This window comes from Xylocopa sonorina, chromosome 13, assembly GCF_050948175.1.
Source record: "Xylocopa sonorina isolate GNS202 chromosome 13, iyXylSono1_principal, whole genome shotgun sequence".
Taxonomy (NCBI): domain Eukaryota; kingdom Metazoa; phylum Arthropoda; class Insecta; order Hymenoptera; family Apidae; genus Xylocopa; species Xylocopa sonorina.
This window is the reverse complement of record NC_135205.1, coordinates 1,490,000-1,511,369: the sequence shown is the minus strand read 5'-3', so window position 1 is coordinate 1,511,369 and position 21,370 is coordinate 1,490,000. Positions and strand designations below refer to the sequence as shown.

Sequence of the window (21,370 nt, the reverse complement as noted above, 5' to 3'; positions counted from 1 at the left end):
CTTTCCCTCTGCCTCTCCCTCCTTGTGCTCCATAGTCTACGCTCGACACTCTCTCTATGCTGCATTCTCCCTTTTCTTCGCATCCCCTTGTCCTCTCCCGTTCTCGTCCTTCCCTTCTTTATTCCACTTAGCACGCACTGCCAGCGATGAACTCCTCGAGCGGCCTATTAATGCCGATCATCAAATTTTTTTATCCCGACTTTATTAAACAGTTTCCAAACAGATCGTTGCAAGTTTTTCATTTTGTTCCGAATAATTCATTACATTCCAAAAACTACAATTGAAATTATTTCCCTTTTCGAACGAAGTTGACTGTTTGAAAGGAAAGTGTATGCTTCAAGTCAAGCCGAGAGTGTCTCATTTGAAGCAGTCGATTTCATTCTTTTACCGTGACGAAGTGAACGCAAGAAATCGGATTGTATCTTTTTCATACAACATATCGCAAGTGTGCCAATTTATACAAGTCAACGGAGAAAAACCGAAACGTTTTAACGGTAAAATAAAATAGGGGAAAGAAACTTGAAAGCGGCGAACGATTGAGATAAAGGGAATAATTATGATATTACTGTTTCAAGTAAAGAGGACGCGCGTGAAGTAAATTTTGCCTCGGGACAGATTTCCATGCCAAGCATTCGGTTGAACCGTGCGGTTAAATCAAATACAATTTTGAGGAATGGAATTTTGTTTCAGTAGGAACGGTTGCATCGTTACATCGTGACTATTTTGATAAACTCATAACGTGCGATTGTAGTTGTATATCCTTATTGCGATCGGTGTGTAAATCGGTCGATTACATACATGAAAGTATAATATAAAAAATGTATTGGCAACGGTGGATTTACATAAGAAGTAGAAATTGTATTTTCGGTTTCCTAAAAAGTTAGGTTTTTGCAGATTCGCTACCTTTGCCAGAGAAGGGATGCGATATAGCATCCACGAGGATCGACAAGACCACGCCCATCCGGATATCGATTCGTTGACAGCGTTGCTTTTCGCTCGCGGCTCGGACATACTAAACTCAGAACGACCAACATTGTTGTTCTCTCTAATTGTTTTCACAATTTTCTTCCGTTCTTTTATTCAAATCTACTTTTCTCCCGCGTCGCAAAAGGGAACGAAAGAGATCGTATGTACGTAAAGAAAAAGGTGAGAGGTAAAGGATCGAGTTAATGTAAGATCTATATTAAAATTATTCGCAAGGAACTCACTTGGACTCAATTGAGCTTGAAAAGTTTCAAACAAAAATCGTTTTATGAAAACGAGCTTTTCACGTCCAGCGTTCGGCATTTGTATCGCCTATCAAAAAATACAAATGTTTGATTCTCCGCTAAGTTTCTTTTTAATCAAAACAAATGCGAACAAAGACGAAATGGATTTCCTTCCATAAAGTAATATAAATTTGTTCAACAGTATTATAGATACACAATGATTCATCTGTTTTATTTTCTTTAATTTTATATTATTTCATTGCATCGTATTCAGTCATTGATACAATTGACATATTGACGCGATGAATATTATAATAATTGTTAAGATTGTACATAACGGCAACAGATTTTAGAAAAGAGATACAAACAGCGCAGGGCAGAAATAAACACTAATTTATGATATAAATTCGTTATTTTTAGTTTACAATGTAGTTTAGCAGATATTACTACTTCATTTTTCTTTCTTAACGTTGTAAATTTTTTTTTAAATCACGGCATACAGATGGTTACCAATGTAAAAACCAACGACTGTAGTATATTTTACTTAAAGAAAAGAAATGGCGCGCAATTTTTTTGAAATTATTTTTAATTGTAAAAAAGGCACGTTGATAGTTATCTTTTGATTCGTAATACATTTACTGGAGTTTGAAATCGAGCGCATGTATAATAGATATCTATCTATTACGTACTATGATGCAATTACAAGATTGCTCGATTTATATCTACATATATAATATATAGCGCATAATCAATGTATTTTATAGCACGATATAGAGCACAATTCAATATTTATTAAATGGAAACATTGTTTCCTTGGAAAACTAATTAAATCGCGTTCAAATGTACATATTTATTAATCATGTCACGTGATTTCAGGCGATAACGTAAGCTAACGCAGAATAAGAAAGGAATAGTAGAACGAGGAAAAAGATTTGTATAAAAGATTAATTGCCCGGAGAAATATAACGTTATAGAACATGTTTTGGTGGGATAGGTTTGTCCGATAATTTTGAAAGGTTCGGTTTCTCCGAAGCTATCATTAATGGAATAGGGAAACTGCTACGGCCGCTTGCTTGTAACCACGAACCACATCGTATGGTTCATTATGGGAAAGAACTAAGAATTGTCGACGGGAAAGGGATGGTATATACTCGTGAAGAGCCGTCCGAATGAGTAAGTTGAGTGCGTGTAGATGCTACGAGGGGGGTAGAGAGCAGAAAAAGCAAAGTGGCGCGGTGTCAATGCAAGGGGATGGGGAGGTTGAGACAAGGAAGGAAAAGATAAGAGTAATAAAACAATAGAGAGCAACAAAATGTTATGTATCAGCTACAAATAGGCTCTTCGGGCATATGTTACAGAATATTATGAAATTCAAAGTTCTTTGTAACATATCTACAAAGAACCTGTTTGTACCTATTATTGAATTAAGGGTAAATGAAACGTAAAAAAGTACCGGGAATGTTATTTTATGAAATTAACGGAAACTAAATCTTTCATGAGATAATTTGGCTGTGAAATTAGTATTGCGATGAATGCACCTGATATGACTTTTTTCGTTAAATTCAATATCAAACAATGAGCACCACTAAAAGTACTCGACATATAATAATATAATAGAGGCGAGAATCACTGTAAAACTTGGTTTGTATTGTAATTGAAGATAAACGGAAAACAGAAAAGAATGATAGAATAAAAGGTGCAATACAAGATGTATGTGGAGAAGTAGGAAGAGCGAACAGCAAGACCCATATGTACGCACGGTGTCGACAACTAGGGCTGCATTCGGTGAGGAAAACCAGGAGAAAGAGGAGGTGAGCGGTGGAGAAGGAGGGTCTTCTAGCTCCTTCGGGTTCCTTCGTGCTCCTTCGTATTTCTCCAAGCTCCTTCGGCTTCTTTTCTTCTTTCCGGGTTTTGCTACGCTCACCGTGACACCACACGGCCTTCGGTAGAAGACGACGGAGGACGCTTGTGCAGAACCCTCGCCCTGCTTCTAACGGTTGGCCAGCGCCGGAAACCAACAACAGGGCGCCCCTTTACTCATCCTCCCCACTTTCTGATTAGTTTTACTTTTCCTCCTTCTTTCTCCAATAAATACAAAATATATTTAAGTTCAACACGATACGATCTTGAATATATAAAATCTGTATATATTTTTTTGCAAGCAATAAGGTATCGTGTTTTTCATGTTAAAAAATTTGTGCTGCATGTTCTTAATTTTGGAAAATAAAATGTCATTGCGCACGTCGATAAATAAATTAAATAATTACGTTCAAAGGTAGACACGTGATATAAATTTGTAGAATTCAGACGTTGCAATTTAACATCTACTAACACGTACTATTTGATAAAATCTCTTTTTAGAATATCTTCTAAACTTGAAAATATCCAAAAGAAATAATGTCGATTTGGTATAATATAACGAAACGTTAAAGAGAAATTGAATTATTTACCCGTTAATATTATTTTTATCGAATAAATTATATTTACGAAATGAAAAACAACAAGTTATTTTGCCCACTAGGGATCAGTTATCGGGTAATTGGTGAAAAATATAAACTGTTCTTTCGTAAGAGAGGCGAATGGTAATCGAAGCAATAGGTACGCTCCTATGCGAAGTTAGTCGAATAGGACCGAGGACGCCCGATCTTGGCGGAGGCCCGTAGCCATGTGTTGCGGTCTGCCGTGAGTGCTTCTGACAAGGGAGGTGCGGTGCTGCGTTTTTTCTTTACTCGTCGTAGACCAAAAAATCGGGATTTTTCAAGTATATAAACGAAGTACGTGCGGCCACAGTGCTTCGTAACAGTACTGATAAGGTTTAGAAGTGTCCGAGTGCAAGAAGAATTGGACATTTGAAAAAGAAAGTGTATATATTTCTCGCGCGGCGTCGGCCGAACGAGTCGACGAAGAAGGAGCTCTGCTTCGTCCCTCGATGTGTACACGAGTCAATGTTTGGTATGTGTGTTTGTGAGAGTGCGTGATCGAAACGAACAGCACCGATCCGAAGCAGTCGAAGACCGGTAGACGTTCACGAACGTGCAGAAACAGAGGCATCGAGTGCGAACGAAGAAAGAGAGAGTACGCAAGTTAATGGTATCCTCGGTAACTGCCAGATAAAGACACAAAGGGTGCTGCGTGCAAACTTCTCTCTTATACACACACACACACACGCACACACACGCGCACACACACTCGTGTTGGGAAGCAGAGAAAGAAAGAGAGAGAGAGGGGGGGGGGGGAGAGAGAGAGAATCAATCACGTACACTGTCGCATGCACACACATATGTACTACATTCTTTCGTACTCGCTCTGATGGAAGCTCTCTGTTTCTCTCCTTTTTCTTTTTTCATCCTGCTCTTTCTATCTTTCTCGATATCCGTATATGTGTGTGCGTACGTGTGTGCGTAGCAGCAGGGTGAGCGCGCGAGCAAACGACAAACGAACGAATGCGCACGGGCATGCTCGTTTCTGTGTTGGTATTAACATCCCGTTCGTTGTGTTTTGTGTATTTTGCTTGTTGCGAGTGTCGCCCGGACGTATTGGAATTATTACAAGTATGGCTGGTTAATCACACGACGATACCAGTTTCGTAATATATGACTATACGATATCTTTTTTGTCTGTCCAGAAGTTGGAGAAGCAGCTATCGAATCTGTGGGGACCGAAAATTGTGGGTTGTCTAAAAGGGACTTCTGTACAATGTACGCGTCCTCGGGGTCCGGGAAAGTGCTACGTATGCTCGTTCTTACGACGCGTGTTCGTGTTTATCAAGTGTGACGAAAGGTAGCTCATAGGTCGCTGTGTGTACCCGCGTAAAAAAAGCCACGTAAAAAGAATCTTATAGGAAGATAGTAGTAGAGGTAATAGCGTTGAAAGAAGAGAAAGAAAAAGAAGTGCGCGACGAGAGAGACACCGTGCTGAGAAACGAGTGAGAGTGAAGGTATACAAGGAACACCGGTTAGTTAATGCCTATCACCGAAAAAGAAGAGGACCGCGTAGCGTCGCGTGGATAATCGAGCCTCTATATAATGTAAAATGCGCACAGTGTATAGGTATATGTGTGTACGCGCGCGCGCGCGTGTGTATTTAAATGTATCGAGATCTAGTTGAGTGATTCGTTACTACTAGTGTGCTCGTTGTGCGTGGCTATGTAGTGTGCGTGGGAACGAGGTCGTGAGGTGAATTTACAACGTGTCACGAAACACTCGACATTGCCGGAAAATTGATCATCTTTCTTCGAACTGGTTTATTTTGTGAACTACGCTGGCCTCGATAAAACCCTATGAACAATAACGTGGACATCGTTCAGAGAAGAAAAAGTATTATCCTGAAAAAAAAGGGTGGATTTTTTGAACAGTCAACACGCACTTGTCCAGCCGTCGATACAAACGCACGATGGTAAGAAACCCGTACTTCCGTTGATTTATACAAAAAAAGAAAAAAAGAAAATCGAAAATCATAATTTTTATTCATACGTCGTGTGTACACTTTTGCCGGGATCGTATATATTCACCGCTTGCTGGTGGTCGTGATTGTGTCGTGTCGTGTCGTGTCGTGTCGTGCCGTGTCGTACCGTGTCGTGTCTTCTCGTCTCGTCTCGTCTCGTCTCGTGTCGTCCCGTCTCGTGTCGTCTCGTCTCGTCTCATCTCGTACTGTATCGTATCGCATCGTATCGTATCGTATCGTATCGTATCGTATCGTGTGGTGGCGTGGCGTGGCGCAGCGTGGTGCGGTGCCTGTGCGTACTGTCGTATTTTCGAGTGTGTGCGCTTTGCGTTCAGTTGTCGTGAGCTAAAATGAAGCTGGTAGGCACATACGTATTATATACGTGTACATGCAGTTCCGAATCGTAGCGAACCTTTAACCTATCATTCGAACAGATTACCGTATAGATTGTACTATAATCCGTACATTATTTCTATCTGTCATAAATGCTCTGACTACTTCTTCAATCATTTTTAGTGCTTTTAGCACGGATTAAATGGAAATACATTTCATGCATCATCCACCACGAACCACATTGTTACGCATTCAACGACGTAATGAAATGCAACGCGACTTTATGGTCGATTACAATCACAATGGACGCGACCTCGTCTTTGCGTCTTTCTATCTTCATCTTCATTCGAGAGTTCACTAGGTCGTCTTCGCAACTGGATCGATTACTGTCTTCGCTACTTGGCCCTTACGTATTTCCCACATTTTGCAAATCATTCCAATCTCGTTATATTACAACGAGCAAACGAGAAAAGAAAGTGCCGCTAAAGTCGTTGCTGTTTCTCCGACGAGCTTAAAACTCTGAAATGAACCATTGGATTCGAATTAACCACTAAGTAGGCATGCTTTAAATTGCTCTTTCGAAACGTTTTATAGTGCGATTACGCGAATAAAATAAGTTGGCAAATAAATGGTATGAAGTAGTTATACAAGTTGCAGTACTTGTACGAATTGATATTGCATTATATTTTTTGGATAACTTTCCAAATAAATATTGATAACTTTTCAATTATTTCGCTCCGATTAGCAAGATTAATTCAGGTATGGACACTAGCTGCTTCGTATAAAGCCCAAGCTAAAAGATAAACAATGATCTCGTTCCGTTTTATGTAATACGAGTTTAACGTATATCTCATTTGCGGTATCAGATGCCTAGGGGGACGTATATTCCGTGAAAGCGAGTCATTCGTGCGGAACAAAAATTTTGTCGAAGATAATCACTGCAAGATGAATCGACACGATAACGCGCGGTCGTAGCGTTTGATTTTGCTGAAGCACCATTGTCAGTTCGCTCGACAATTATATATTTATTTCAGTAAACGCCGTCCAGTTGTTTCATTTTTGACAAACCTATCGAAACGACATTTAGAATTTGTCTCTATCGTTGCTATATCGTCATATGTTGTACATTACGACAGCGAAGACGACAGTGTCGTACAACTATATCGATGCTTAGAAATTATACTCGTTTATCCTGCGACAGCTGCATGCGAACTTTAACTTCAACTTACAAATAAGGCGATATAATTTTAGTTAATTAACTTGATCGTCGTGAAATTCGCATATAGATGCGTATATAATGTATAAATACGTTATGCGCTTTACTACGACGCGATCATCTATTGTTGCTTTATATTCGTAAGGAAGGGAAGGGAAAGGGAAGGGAAGCCGGTGAGTGAACTCGAATGATTCTCGTGCAGAGTAATTAGCAGTCGTCGTTGGTAGGGTGGCATCGTTGCCGACCTCGAGATGTCGTTAACAAGGGATTTAAATGGTTGCGCTCTTTCAAGAAAATAGAAAATCCACGCTCGATCAATTCATCTAGATTACCCACACTAGTTCCTTTAGCTTCAGGAATGTTTCATCACCGTTGGTACACGATCATATACCATTTGCATTTCTCTTTCATCGAATGTTGTTCGTCCCTTTCTTCGTTCACCTTTCTGGCAACTGTTTTTTTCTTTTTTCTTAAATTTTCCCACATTATTCAACTTGTTAATTACTTGTTTGCTCTCGCGTATGCTTTGTTTCACACAATTCCAGTTCTCTTAAATTGATTATTATTATTCAACATTCCATTGTCTCCTTCTAGTTAATCATTACTGTGAAAATTGTGATAACTTATTATGATATTTGATATTGCTACGGAACGATTTCATCGTGATATTTAATTTTTATTAGATATTATTACGAAATTTCTTCGATTAAAAGATAATAACGATAATGGTTTCCGTTAACAAAGAGAGAAAGACAAATTCTACGTTACATAGTCGAGAAGATCGAGAAGTTTATTTTAATTAGTAAAACTACGTGTACATACATTAGTGTCATTTTCGATATCGATAGAACGATTGTCTTTAGAGGCAAAGTCATATCAATGTCCAACGATAACTATTGTTCGATAAAACTTTATCTTTTTAACGTTAATTGTTAAAGAAAAAAGATGTAAACTATCAACATTATAGGGATCAATTACGGAAGCATTAGCTGTTATAGAATGGATTGTTTAGAGATACAGAATGTTTGATTATTTTGAGAGCGATATGTTGAAAAATTTCATACACATACAGGAACATACCTTAGTTTGTGTAGGCTCTTTTTATCGGCAGAGTTTTCGTAAACAGACAAATGTAATCACATGGACAGATGCATGGTCAAAGCGAATCACAGCCAATATTTTCCCAGGGCAGAATGTCGAGTCTACGAGTAAGCACAAAATGGCTGCCACAGAACAGGAACGATCGACCGTGCGTGTGTGCGAGCAAGAGAGTTAGGAGATGTTGTTTCTTCTCCTTTGCCCCCATTCTCCATCCTCCAATCCTTCCTACATTCTCATACATATGCATTCATGTATAAGCATCTGAAGCATTTTCTCTCTGCCCTCGCATACGGATACAAACATCGCTTGCATTGTTTTTCGCTAATACTCGTTTATTTTTTGTAACTACATACGTTATCCCTTTCCTTTCTTCTTCAACTATATGCATAGTACATACTGTTTGGTGTTCACAAAGCACACATGCAGCGCCTCGTGTCTATTTTGTTAGTTTAGTTTATTCTTTATTTTTTTAACTTGGTATGAGCACACACACTCATACACAGACGCATACCGTATCTCGCTATTTAACCGGTGAAACTATCTTTTTCTCGTATATGAATAACTTGAAGTCGCACAGGCATTAGCGCTTGTAGAAATGTTTCCCTTGTGTATGTAAATATGGGTGTTCTCTGGTTTGAATTTTCTTTACATCAAATGAGACAATAATTTGATGTGTTATACGTTTTTCGAGAACGGTTACTAAGAGAACAAACAATATCACTTTATTTTTTGTTTTTCTATGAAATTATTTATCAATTTGTTCTATTCACGTTTAATTGGAATACGTCTTTCTTTTGCATAATTTAAGAGATGCAAGGAAAAAATCTTCACCACAGAAATGTTTAAGTGACGCAAAGGGGTCAAAAGGGCGAAAATATTAAAAGATTTTATGCGCATTAGGAAAAAGAATGTAAATAAATTTTATGACGAAAAAAAGATATCTATACTTTATGTAGAAAAAGTAAGGGAAACCGTATTTGTGTCTTCAGGGAGCGCTGTTAAAATATGTATCGAACATCGAGTTCGTCGCCTCTGCGTCCTACTTAATTTTAAGAAAATCCGGTGATATATATATATATATATATTTGGAGTGATTGGGAAGAAAACAAGCTAGTGATACTTTACGCGGTTTCTGTATATATTAGGTTTTTTGTCGTTTAGTTATGTCGCGTATCATAGCACTATACCGATGGCAGTGAAACACGCACGGATAGACGTAATAGCGGTCCTAATACACAGCCACTTGCGGCTCTTGCAACGTTCCACGTTGACCGCATACGTACTAATTGTGCGGCGTAACCAGCCAAGCTACATTGTTCCGCATCATGTACATAGATTTCGTACACGACAATCTTTTGATCGAAGGGTGCAATTTTTCATCCCATTCTGCATTGTATTTTTAATGCCTATATATTTATATACGACACCAATTCATTCTTCGATACATTTAGCAACAAAATTAATAGTTTAGATTGTTCGGTAATCATTAATCGGATTGTTATTGCACCTAATGAAGAGAACGGCAAACGTGTTGCAATTTCAGTATGGCAATCACCTGAATTGGCCTTGCGGGAGAGGCACAAGGATTCCTTGTTTTGTATTTCTATGGATTGATCGTCAAGCTAGATTAAATGCGGTGCCACAGCATAAATGTACAGTTTATGTTGTGTGCAGTCAGTAAATTAAGCGATTCGGTTTTTGCAAAAAGATAAGGATTCACGTTTGACTTTGTACTGTTGGTCACGTGAACGATCGAAGAAACAAAAGCTTTTACGGCGCATGTAAATTCTAAGTAACGGATTATCATCATGAACATCGATTAGCTCGTATCTTTTTTACAAATTCTATTTTTTTACAAACTTTGTCAATTGCAACAATGATTTGCTGAACGTTCGAACATAGCGTGCCACGAGAATAAATTGCACGAGCAATGATTTAATTAGTTAGATCAGAATAGTGTTGAATATATCATAGGAATAGGAAATAGTTGTCACGAGTAAACTATTAAGGACAGGGAAGAACATAATCACTGTAGCGTGTGTAACGAAACGTGAATACCGTTACAAAGTGTCAATATTATTTCATTGACCGATATGTATAATAATCGTAAACGATGATTTAGGTAATGTGAAACTTTGATTCCGTGCTCACTGTCATAACGCTTGATGAGGCTATTTAATGAGAAATGATGGCATGAGATACCGCTGCTTCTCATTGAACGTCCACGCTATCCGTCTATATTAGGTGGATAGAATTAATGCTCTTTCTACTTTGGTTACAATTCGTGAATGATGTGGTATGATCGATAAAAATGTGCATGTGATTTTTAATTGTCACTTTTTGCTCTCGATGTTTATACTAAAAAGGCTGTTTCGAAGCAAAAAGTGTGAAGAATATATTATTAAAAGGACTCTTCTTACCATTGTGTAATCTCGTCAACAAAATTCTTAATGATTTACCTCGTACTAACTGTACAAGTATAACGGTAAACTTAGAATTTTCATTGTCAAGGACAAAACGGTTTTCGGTGTGTTAAAACAAGAACAGGAAAGAAAGGGAATAAGAAGGAAATAGAAGAGAAAAGGTTGGTGAATCGTTGAAGGATTACGCCAGTTGTCGATGGTATCGACGGATTTGCGAGTAAGTGAGGCGCGCTGGTAGAATAGAGAGCATACCGTTTCTCTCGCCCTCCACGCTTCATCGTAACTCGACCCGTGACTCACGGCGCCATGCTTCTCTTTCTGTCTCTCCTCTCCCGCCCCCCGCGCTGCATGTTCTCGCGACTCAGTCGATTCACGTTTTACTATTTATCGAAGAATGACAATAATTTATATTGTCGATCAACGTTGATACAAACGCGCGACAATACATTACTCAGTCGATTTCACTCCACTTTCTTTCTAACTACAGCTATCGTAAATTTGACAAGTCAATGAAACGCTTACTGAATTTATCTCAAACGAGAAAAACCAGTCGTTTCAAGTATCCGTTAGACTGATGTTTAAAGAAGTTGCTTTCGTCGATAAAATTCTACTTTTTAGACACGATCTAGTGGAATGTCTATTCTTTTGGTATGCACAGTGGAACGCATGCGCATCGTGTTTTCAAACGCAGCAACTGTACATTCTTTATCTTTCTTCCTCCGCCTTCTATGTTACACTGTCTTTTTGTTTTCTTTCTTTTTATCACTTTTTATCGTATATTCATGACAGTTTTTCTATAACAGTGATTCCTAAACTTTTTTCACTTATGCACTACTTGCTGGCCAATTTTGTCTACATTGCACCGTCAGAATGATTATAATTTATGTAGTTGATAATATTTGAAGCTTGCAGTAATTGTATGAAATCGATTTCTTTTTTTCGCGTTCCCCTAAAACACAAAGTACATATTTGCAAAGTAATGCGTCTCCCAAGTTGGAAACTGCTGATACAGAATTAATGTGTAAGAAAACATATGATACAGAAGAAAATTTCTGATGGATAGAATATTACACAGCAGATTGTTAAAATTAATGTAGAGTTAGTCCCAAACATCTACAGATAGCAAAACGTGAAATTGTAAAGTGAAATTTAAGAAAAAAATAAGGATTTTAAGTATTTCATGAGCATTCCTAAATATAAAAGTATAAAGGGGGAATTGTTGGAAAATACTTTGTAAAAAGAGTGTTGGTTGTGGAACACATAAAATTATCTGTAACATCTAATTCTATTTATGTCAATCAAGATAGGTGAATTAACGTTTATAAAATATTTCAAACACTGGTTTGTTTCAGCATTACCTTGCAAACACAATTGAAGTTTTGAAAGTTTTAAAAGGAAAAGAAATGTTAGTGTACATATTTGCACGCTCGTGTTCAAACCCTCTCTCTCTCTCTCTCCACGAAATTAATAACAAGACGTAAAACCTACGACGCTTGGAGAAGCTAAAAAGTGAAATTGAGTTTTTATTGGATATGGAATGGTAATTATATAAATTTTGTTTAAATTACAGTAGCTTTCTCGTCATTGGTGGATCATGTATGGTATTCCGTTTAGCGCTTCTCGCGTAGTGTCGTAGAACTGGTTTTATTACGTAAACGCAATGATCTCAAAGTTCCTTTCTAATCGATTACAAGATGCCACTCAGGCATGTTTGTCTTGTTTATTGCATACTCGGTGCTACTTTTGCTACTGTTCATTGAGCCACTTCATTTCTAGAATTGTATTCATTAAAGGGTTGCATAAGAGACCGAAAATTGATCTTCGACTCACGTTATTGCGTTTAGAAAATGAAAACTAGAATATACATATTATTCGTTATTGCTCGTATTTTTTGCTCGTGTTATAATAACAGGAAAAATGCAATGATATGATATGATAGGTTACAGGTTAATCGATCATTTATAATTGTATAAAATCATATCTTTCGCCCCGATATTGAATCATTTTTTAACATGTTTTCGGGGTCATCGATTCTGGAACAACTTTTCTCAATGCACGTTACCGTCGCTTAGTCTCGGTGTTTTAGAGATTCGGAAAAACTGTCGCTACCGCTACAGTTAGTTGTGCCTACATATAATTGTGCATTCGGGACAGGATATGGTGTCTCCAGTATTTCCAACTATTCACTTCACGGCTTATCTTCTGTTAATAGTTTTTATAAACAAGGTTTGGCCGAGCTTAGGTTTGAAAGAAAGCAGTTCCGTGCGCAGCTGCGTGCGTCAGATTGTAACAAATGTCTGTTACCATAGAACATAACCCGACGGAACTTTAAAGAACAACCTAACCTTAATTCAATGCTTGCGAGGCGAATTAATACATTTGTGAGTACTAGATTAAGGTCGGGTTATATTGTAAGATTCGATCGGTTTACGCTATAGCGTAATAGATACAAATTGGCATATGCAGTTGTGCACGGAGTTTTCATTCGAAAAGTTCGTGGTATGGCGGTAATTACAATATTTTATGAATATCTAGGAAAATAAAACCCATTAATGGAAATGTAAGGAGGATATAATTCTATACAATTACCTGAATTTTTAACAGTAGATATATCAATCGATCGAAATGACTGGATTAAATATTTGGTCAGAAAATTTTTACTGGAGATTAAATTTCAAATTTCGTTCTAACATTATGATAATCTGACAGTTGTTATAAATTAATCGTTTTCTTTATCATCTGATAAGCTTTTTTTCTTACCACTTACAGTAATCGCTTAATTACTAACCGGTATATCCGGTGTTAATTAGATATGAATTATGCAAGATCTATACAGCAGTAATTGGCAGTGATAATAATGTCCATAGAGAATGAGAGAAATAGGGATATTTGTATTTATTTTTTTTTTTCCAGTTCTTTCGCTTCTTCGTTATTGTTTAGGTCTGCACATGCGAATAACAGTTATATAGCGATCTCTTGGTTTTCACATTTTACAACATCCTTTAGTCGCACGCGATAACTAGTTGGAATTTATTTATTTGATTCCAATATGTTATAAAGTATAATAACGGGTTACCATTTCATAACTGCGAGAATAAAATGCTTAAAAAGATATCGTGACTGAAAATATGTAGATTATTTTGCCTTATGTATGATATATCCGTTGTAATGAATTTGTTTATGCTTTATCAAGGAAATTATTCTGTCCGATGTCGTCAGTACTGTGTTTATTTCGTGGCTATCGCCAATCATTCGATAGTTATGGCTAATTATCATTCGGTAACGGAAATGGACACCACGGCAATCTTGCATTACATTTCTTTTTTTTTCATAGCACAGAGAATTCAAAATGTTTCTCTGGGACACGAGTGATCTTCACGGTGGTGATCATTAAAAGGTTACATTGCTTCTCGACACCGAAAAGTAAAAGATTCATAAATGAAGGAATTTTTACGATTTTCGACACAAAAAGTTGTTTATGAATATGTTAGGTATTAAACATTTTGCAAAATGATTCGATATTGGAAGAAAAAACAAAAATTTTTCAAGAATATGCCAACAATTGCGAAACGTTTTTCAAGAGAAGAGCGTGTTTAAAATTTCAGAAAGAGAAATTATGTAAATTTTTGTTTCAGTCATCTTAAGCTAGTTTCTGGTATACTTGCGAGTTCGTTTTCCCGAGTTTAAGATTTTTGCGTGTTTAAAATGATTCCTGCCCTCTGTTTCACAATAAAATTATGAACTCTGACGGATTATATTTTGCAATAGTCATCTCATAATAGTTGCAGACTCTGCTTGCAATCATATTTATTTGGCCTATTTTTACGATTACCATATTTCATTTTTTACTTGAATTATTGTTTAAATCATTGTAAATAGCTTAAATCGATTTGCAATATTAGTCTATAGATTATAGATACATAAGTACTCATTTTCCTGGTTATCGTCGGCGTGAATGCATATGTGTGCTGATTTACATTATAACTGAACTATTACAGACATTTTCTGACCAAAACGGAGAACAAAAGATTGGATGCTGTTGCGAAATGTAAATTCAACAGTTTAGTTTTGAGTCTTCATTAGGTTTCGAGGCATTAATAAATAATTTTGAATACAATGTAAAGAACGCTACAGACGTTACTAATTAACCCACCTCCATTGGTGTACTGGTCGATTTTGTATGCTATAGGGTCTTGCGAAAAATCGATTAAAATAGAGATTATGTGCTCAAACCGGCACAATATCGGTTTGTTATCAACGTATAAATCAATTTGTCATATAGCCGCGAATGAAGGTTAAAAAAAAAAAAAATATGTATATATATATATATATAGTTCAACCGTTACTACTCGGATATTTTGTACAGCTAGTATTCAGCGCATTAGTAACGTCTGTATAGATAACGTTCCACGTATGATATCGAAATCTTTTTATCGGTATTTCGGGAAATATTAAACAGTGGGAGCTTCGATTTTTGATTTATAAATCACCATCTCTAGCTCCTTCGTATCTCTTTCGACCTTGACGTTGATGGTCGGTGCCTGTTTTTCGAAACTGCGGACAAAAAAAATTTGACGATAACAGACATATTTTACGAATGGGTTAATTACTTCTCGAGCATCTTCTGTAAGGTCAGCTTATAATGCATGTCGAGATATACCCTGGCCTTTGCTCGTGCCACGTACACCAACTGTTCTTTCCTGGTGTCGAGCTGTGCGAGAGAGCGCTTAATTCTCTCACCAGTTGATACTTTTTAGAAGCACGTAACGCGCGCGTACCATGTCATCTCGCACATTCTCCAATGAATTACAATTATTTCTTCTGTTTTTTCCAGGTTAAATACTTCATGTTTATTAAACGGTATATAATATGAAAACGCTAATAGCGTTAGTAATATCGATATAATTTATTTAGTATCGAATAATTCATAATAGTAACACATATTATAAAATATACGATAAAGTAAAAGAAATCGCAAGTGTATCCACGACGGATGTGTCACATAGACTTAACAAAGATCTGGAAGCGGAATTTCTGCGATAACTTGTATTACCCATAAGGAAACGTAGAACTACGCAAAACAAATTCTGAGGATAGATTCATAATGATTGTTTATAATAATAATTAAATGAGCCGTTTGATTTATAGCCCGTATATGATTTTTAATAGCCCATCAGCAGCCTCGAAAATATCAGTTCATACACGCTTTTATCCGCATGCGAAACGGGACTTTTCAAGTGTGCATATTATTACCGCAAGTTTTGCATTAATCCTCTCCCTATATTCTTAATACCATGATACAGAGGGAAGTAGAGAGAAATAAAAATACTATTTACAAAAATCAAATCATCCAAGTAGAGATCTTTGATCATTTTATAGGTGCAGTGTAGAATCGTGATTAATCGGAATAGTGATCAGCCGTGGAAAGATGTATATCCACGAGGTTTTCTTCTTGTTCCCTATTAACATTTATGAGGTATATACGAAAATAATGGTCTCCTCTCACAGAAAATGAGAGCGATATTTCATTATTGGGACAGCGTCTGGCCTGATCGGTCATTTATCTGAACTCCGTTTACTGAAATTAAATTTTATTTAATGCCCACTTAATGGAACTTCTGCCGCACTCTCGTTACCTAATTTTCGCTTAATTGTCATTTAAGCACAAAAATTAGTAGGCAGGCCGAGTTCAGTTATAAGAATTGCTTGCTATCTGACGCATTCAGATAATAGTTTAGATAATATATAGTTTTATTCGTAAGCTTGTTGTACGCGTATGTGAGAAAATGTTCGAAACGAAATATTATTTATCAAGGGGGCGTATCATAATATTTTTCATCAAGCCACGTAGTTCGTTTTGAGGTTTTTTATTCGAATGCATAGAATTTGAAGGATACGGTACTCCTTCGAATAACGCGAAGATTAACCTTTTCTTTCCTCGTTTCGAAAAAACTGAACTCTATTCTTTAACCGCATATATTTCTACATATGTGGTTTAAAATGGAATAACTTTTTAAAAATTGTGTCAAACGTCTCGAGCTTTTCTGTGAAGTTTTAGAAGAGGACTAATTTATCAGATGACATGCAAAGATAATTTTGAAGAAATTACAATTGGTGGAAGTTTCGAAAAAAATAACGAAGATGGCTTTTTATTGTTTCTTCATTATTTCAGCCTGCGATGAAAATTGAAAACGTTTTCTAAAATCGACTAACACTTCTATGAATTATAAACAATTGATAGCAATGAAAGTTGCAATTTCTCACGACGTTTTATCTATATTTGAAGATGCTCGATGACAAAGCTTTGTAAATAGTAATATTTAAAAAGTTGTTTCCTATTTTAAAGAATCTACGAATACATTTGTTTTCGTGGTACAAAAGGTGTAGTCTATCTAAAAGACGTCCGATCAACACGGATCTTGCAGTCTCATTATTTTAAACATTGATATGTATTTAACTATACATGAATCGCTTACATTATTAACTATGCAATGGATCGTTCATGCAACGGAATTCATATGTACTCTATCTTTACTATTTTGTTCGCCATGGTAGAGGAGATGGAAGAACGCTGAATAAATGACTCGAAGCGAACACTGACATTTTCTCAGAAAATAATCTGCGTGCTACTCGAGGCATTACCGTGTCTCTGTAGTACACATTTTAATAATTTTTTGCATCCACTGTACAGGGATTTGAAAACAAAACAAAAATAATATACTTTTATACACAATCGTCCGCCTTACGCTATAGCCATGAATATGTAAAATTACTTTTTCACGGAAAAAGTGGGATGGATTGTGTCTAAAAAATGTTTATCTTAAACATTGTTCGAATGCATTTTATGTTCGACGTATAAACTTTTAGCATTTTTCGAATTGTATGGTAGATTCACGAATTTAGCATAATGGAAACAATACGTATTTGCTACAGTTAAATGCAGGGCTATTTAAAGTCCATTACAATGGAAATATTACTAGATATTATATCGTTTGAATTAAGCAGAATTTGCCGATTTCTAAAGGCAATTTGAACGTCTTTTTCTTTGTTTCTCACGTAATTCTATTCATATTCTTTTCCCTATTCTACTTTCGATTGCAAACGCACGATAACCGCCATTTAAACTACAAGCTTCTTTTGAAAATTGATGGTACAACTACACGAAATGCGTACCTAAAAAAATTGGTTGTATATGCGAATAAAAACTTAATGTATGGTTCATTTTACGCATGATTCGAATAAACAGTCTTTCATAAATTTACAATTAAAAATAATTAAGTAATTAAAAATAAGATTTTTCATGGTAGTGTCATGATATCGTATAAGAATGTAAACGAGAATGCTTTATTAGAAAGTCAGTTATTTTATATGAACTTTATGCGTGTTTTGATTTAATTAACGAAGGCTAGCTGCAATGATGGATTCTTCGAAGTGGGACGTATACTTATAGAGGATTGTAAGAAAGAAAATGTTTACGATACGAAAGTATATAGTTTACAGAGTGACAACTGGCCAAGTTAGGCAAAGGCATAAGAAAATTTGATCAACGAGAAATTGAATATTAATAAAAAAATATAATAATATATGCGTGTATACTCTGCGTATATTATGCGTGGATGGATGGGTGGTTTCTGGGATGGCTATATTAGACTGTACAAAAAAATGTTTAAATCTATAAGAATGGTTGGTCAGAGGCCTCAGCCGGACTTACTAGCCGTTCCCTCTTCTTTTGCCTCCGTGTATTTGTAACGAAAGCCGATCGTTTGATCGGACCAGGGGTTTTTTCCATGGCACGTCACAAAACAACAAAACGGTCGAAAATGGCCCCACGATCACGCAGGGCCTTCTCACAATTTACAAATAAAAGTACCTATAATATGATAAAATATGTATCTAGGGAACAGTGCATTAATTAATATAATCTTTGAATTAGTCATTTTGCACATTTACCGCACTATGAGCTAGTTCCACTTTCGGAAGCAGCCGTAAAACTCATTTCGTGAAATACTGTCAAGCTCTTTAGCTCTTAGTCTAGCATGATGCTAGCAATATCGGAAAATCTTCGTGCTTTTAATCCGCTCTTTGAATTTCGGAAAAGGCAAAAATCGTAGAGAGCTATAAATGGAATGAACTGCCATTTCCAGGTTTCTTTTTTAGCGGATGACCAAATTAAAAAATCGTGATCACTTTTAATAGAATTGAACGGTTTTTAAAACAAAATGCAGGAAAAAAGTTTATGAATTAAGTTATTGAATTAAGTTATTGAATTTCGCTTTAAATATTAAAATTATACAACGATCCGTTGATAATTACACCAATTCTTCGCGATATCACATAACGTTCGGTTGATATTTAATTATGGTTAATTCGATCGTTTAAAGGTTGCACTATTGTTTTAAACTATTCTATCAGTAATTTATACATTGACAGTGTTCCAGGAACTTAAAAAGAATTTCAAATTTCCGTTAAAATTGAACATAATTTTTGGTGTCAGTACGCAGAGTATCCTCGACGAGGGAATATGAACGAAAAATGTCGACAACTTTATAAGTGATAACATTTAGAAAAATTTATTTCTTAAGTGAGAATACATTAAAGGGGCGTGTATTCTGTAACGCGAGTGTTACATGTGCGTCAGTATGGGAGAGAAAGAGAAGGAAGGAGAAACGATGTTTCGTCCCGGACTTACAGTCCGTGCCTTAAGCCCTGGAATAATAGAGACAGGTCACATATATATTTTTTCTATAAAAACTGAAGGTTAAAGTGCAGACTTGCGATAGTTTTTCCGGATATCGTTTACATTGAAAATAGAGTGCAAATAACCGAGATCAGTTTTTTTTTAGATAACCCGTGTGAACCAGACCAAATCGATATTTATTTCTGATTGAATTACTGTCAGATTGAATTAAGTGAGGTTAGATTTTATCTCGTCCCGGCGGTGTAGCTAACCTAAATATAAACGATTCACCATATTGTGCTGTTAAAGTGGACGACTCGAAGAAAATCATTCTATAATAATTAGCGCATAATTAATCGTAAATTACCTTTCCTTCAGTTTTTTTCAAAATCACAAGAAATGTTAATAACATAGATTTTATTTAAGAAAGGTAGATAAGAGCATTCGAATCATCGTACAAGTAGGTACACACTATATGTAAATGTAAATGATATCCGGAACAATGTGTACTTTCAAATAAACTTTTTTTCGAAACATATATGAACGCGATTACATAGAAGCGTGGATCAAACGTGTCGCACCATCTCACCAATGTTTAATGAACGTTTATAAAAGTTTACAAAGTTACAAAGTTTGCATGAATACCTGTATGGAAACTTCGATTAAATACGTAAGGATCGTAAATACCAGCTAATAGAGGCTATTAGACATCGAATAAATTTGAAATCCAAGTTACTCTATTTCAAGTGTTTGGTTTTCTTCGTAACGGTACTTACCAATTGCTTAACCCTTTAACTGCGGGTACAATACTTTTTATTCTAAATTTCTATTACTGAAATGACGGTTGATTTGAAAAGATTTCTTTTGGTTGCATTTGATTTTGTTTTTATTTCAGTGGTATATAAGCCACAGCCGCAATTTGATATTAGCAAAACATTAACACGTTGTTTATATATCACACCCGCTTCTGACAATGATTTTAGTATGTGGTTTATAAACCGCACCCGTTAGTTGAAGGGTCAATTATATTCACTTGAACAGTTCCATCGCGTTTCCTTTATGTCGATTTTCCTAACTGGCCGCTTACAAAAGACGCGCACTCGGGTGTAGCACGAATGCAATCGGGTGGATTGGTACAGTGACGAAACGCGTACGCACATACGCGTGTTCGTAAAGATTTGAAATCCAACAATGTTTCGTGGTGAAAGAAATTAGCTCGGTAGATGTAAACGATCGCCTGGCTGGTTTGCAAGATTTTTGCGCGATCGACGGCGCAGGTGGAAAAGGAGAAAGTGCCGGCAGGTGACGTGAAACGACGATCGGTCGAGACATTGGTTTTGAACGCTGACGGGGATGCTGCATCCCGTCGCGTTTACCCTGACAGGAATTTCTCTGTAACAAAAGTGAGATTATCAATTAGTGATTACGGTGAGAGGGATGAAAACAGCGAGCAGCAGACTAGGCATGTTTTTATTCTCCTTTTTTCTTTCATCGTGTTCGACTTTCCTATCCTACCGCACGACCCCCGCCCCCCACCTCGCCCTCAAGTTTTCCGTTGTGATTTTTTGTTTACCGATATTTATTCATCCGTTTTAGAGGTTTCTCGCGGTTCCATCGTTCAGCGGTAGTCGAATCGATCGTTGGCTATTTCTCGAACGAGAAATAGGTTTATTCGATGCCTGCTAAATAGATGCCGCGAGCGACGAAACCGTTGATTTAAAAAGACGACGATCAAATACGATTTACGCATCGTCGCACTACACGCTTCAAAGAACCGTATTTGTTTTTTATTACAGATCGAAACTTTGGCGAACGATGGAAGTATGGTCGCTGGTTTAGCGACAAGTTCGAAAAAGAAATCACGTTCTGGCTTAGCGTTTCGTAAGAGGACCAAAGGGAGATTCGTCTGGTGCGTATGAACAATCGCGAACAAGCGTAGCGGGGTATCGAGAAACGATCTGTTCGACGC

General features: G+C 36.6%; 1 protein-coding gene across 1 annotated transcript; it reads left to right on the top strand.

Moving 5' to 3' along the window:
• The first annotated feature begins 4,449 nt into the window (after nt 1-4,449).
• Nucleotides 4,450-21,338, top strand: LOC143430317 (uncharacterized). The gene is made up of 3 exons (XM_076906480.1): nt 4,450-4,759; nt 4,834-5,603; nt 21,198-21,338. The coding sequence occupies exons 1-2, from the start codon at nt 4,588-4,590 to the stop codon at nt 4,980-4,982; spliced, it is 321 nt and encodes a 106-aa protein (XP_076762595.1). The 5' UTR covers nt 4,450-4,587; the 3' UTR covers nt 4,983-5,603; nt 21,198-21,338.
• Nucleotides 21,339-21,370: the final 32 nt, after the last annotated feature.

Excerpts from the sequence above, each read along its gene's own strand:
- LOC143430317 (XM_076906480.1), top strand. The coding sequence starts at position 4,588 with ATGTGTGTGCGTACGTGTGTGCGTAGCAGCAGGGTGAGCGCGCGAGCA. Across the intron at positions 4,760-4,833 it reads ACGTATTGGAATTATTACAA|AAGTTGGAGAAGCAGCTATC; the intron begins GTATGGCTGGTT and ends TTGTCTGTCCAG.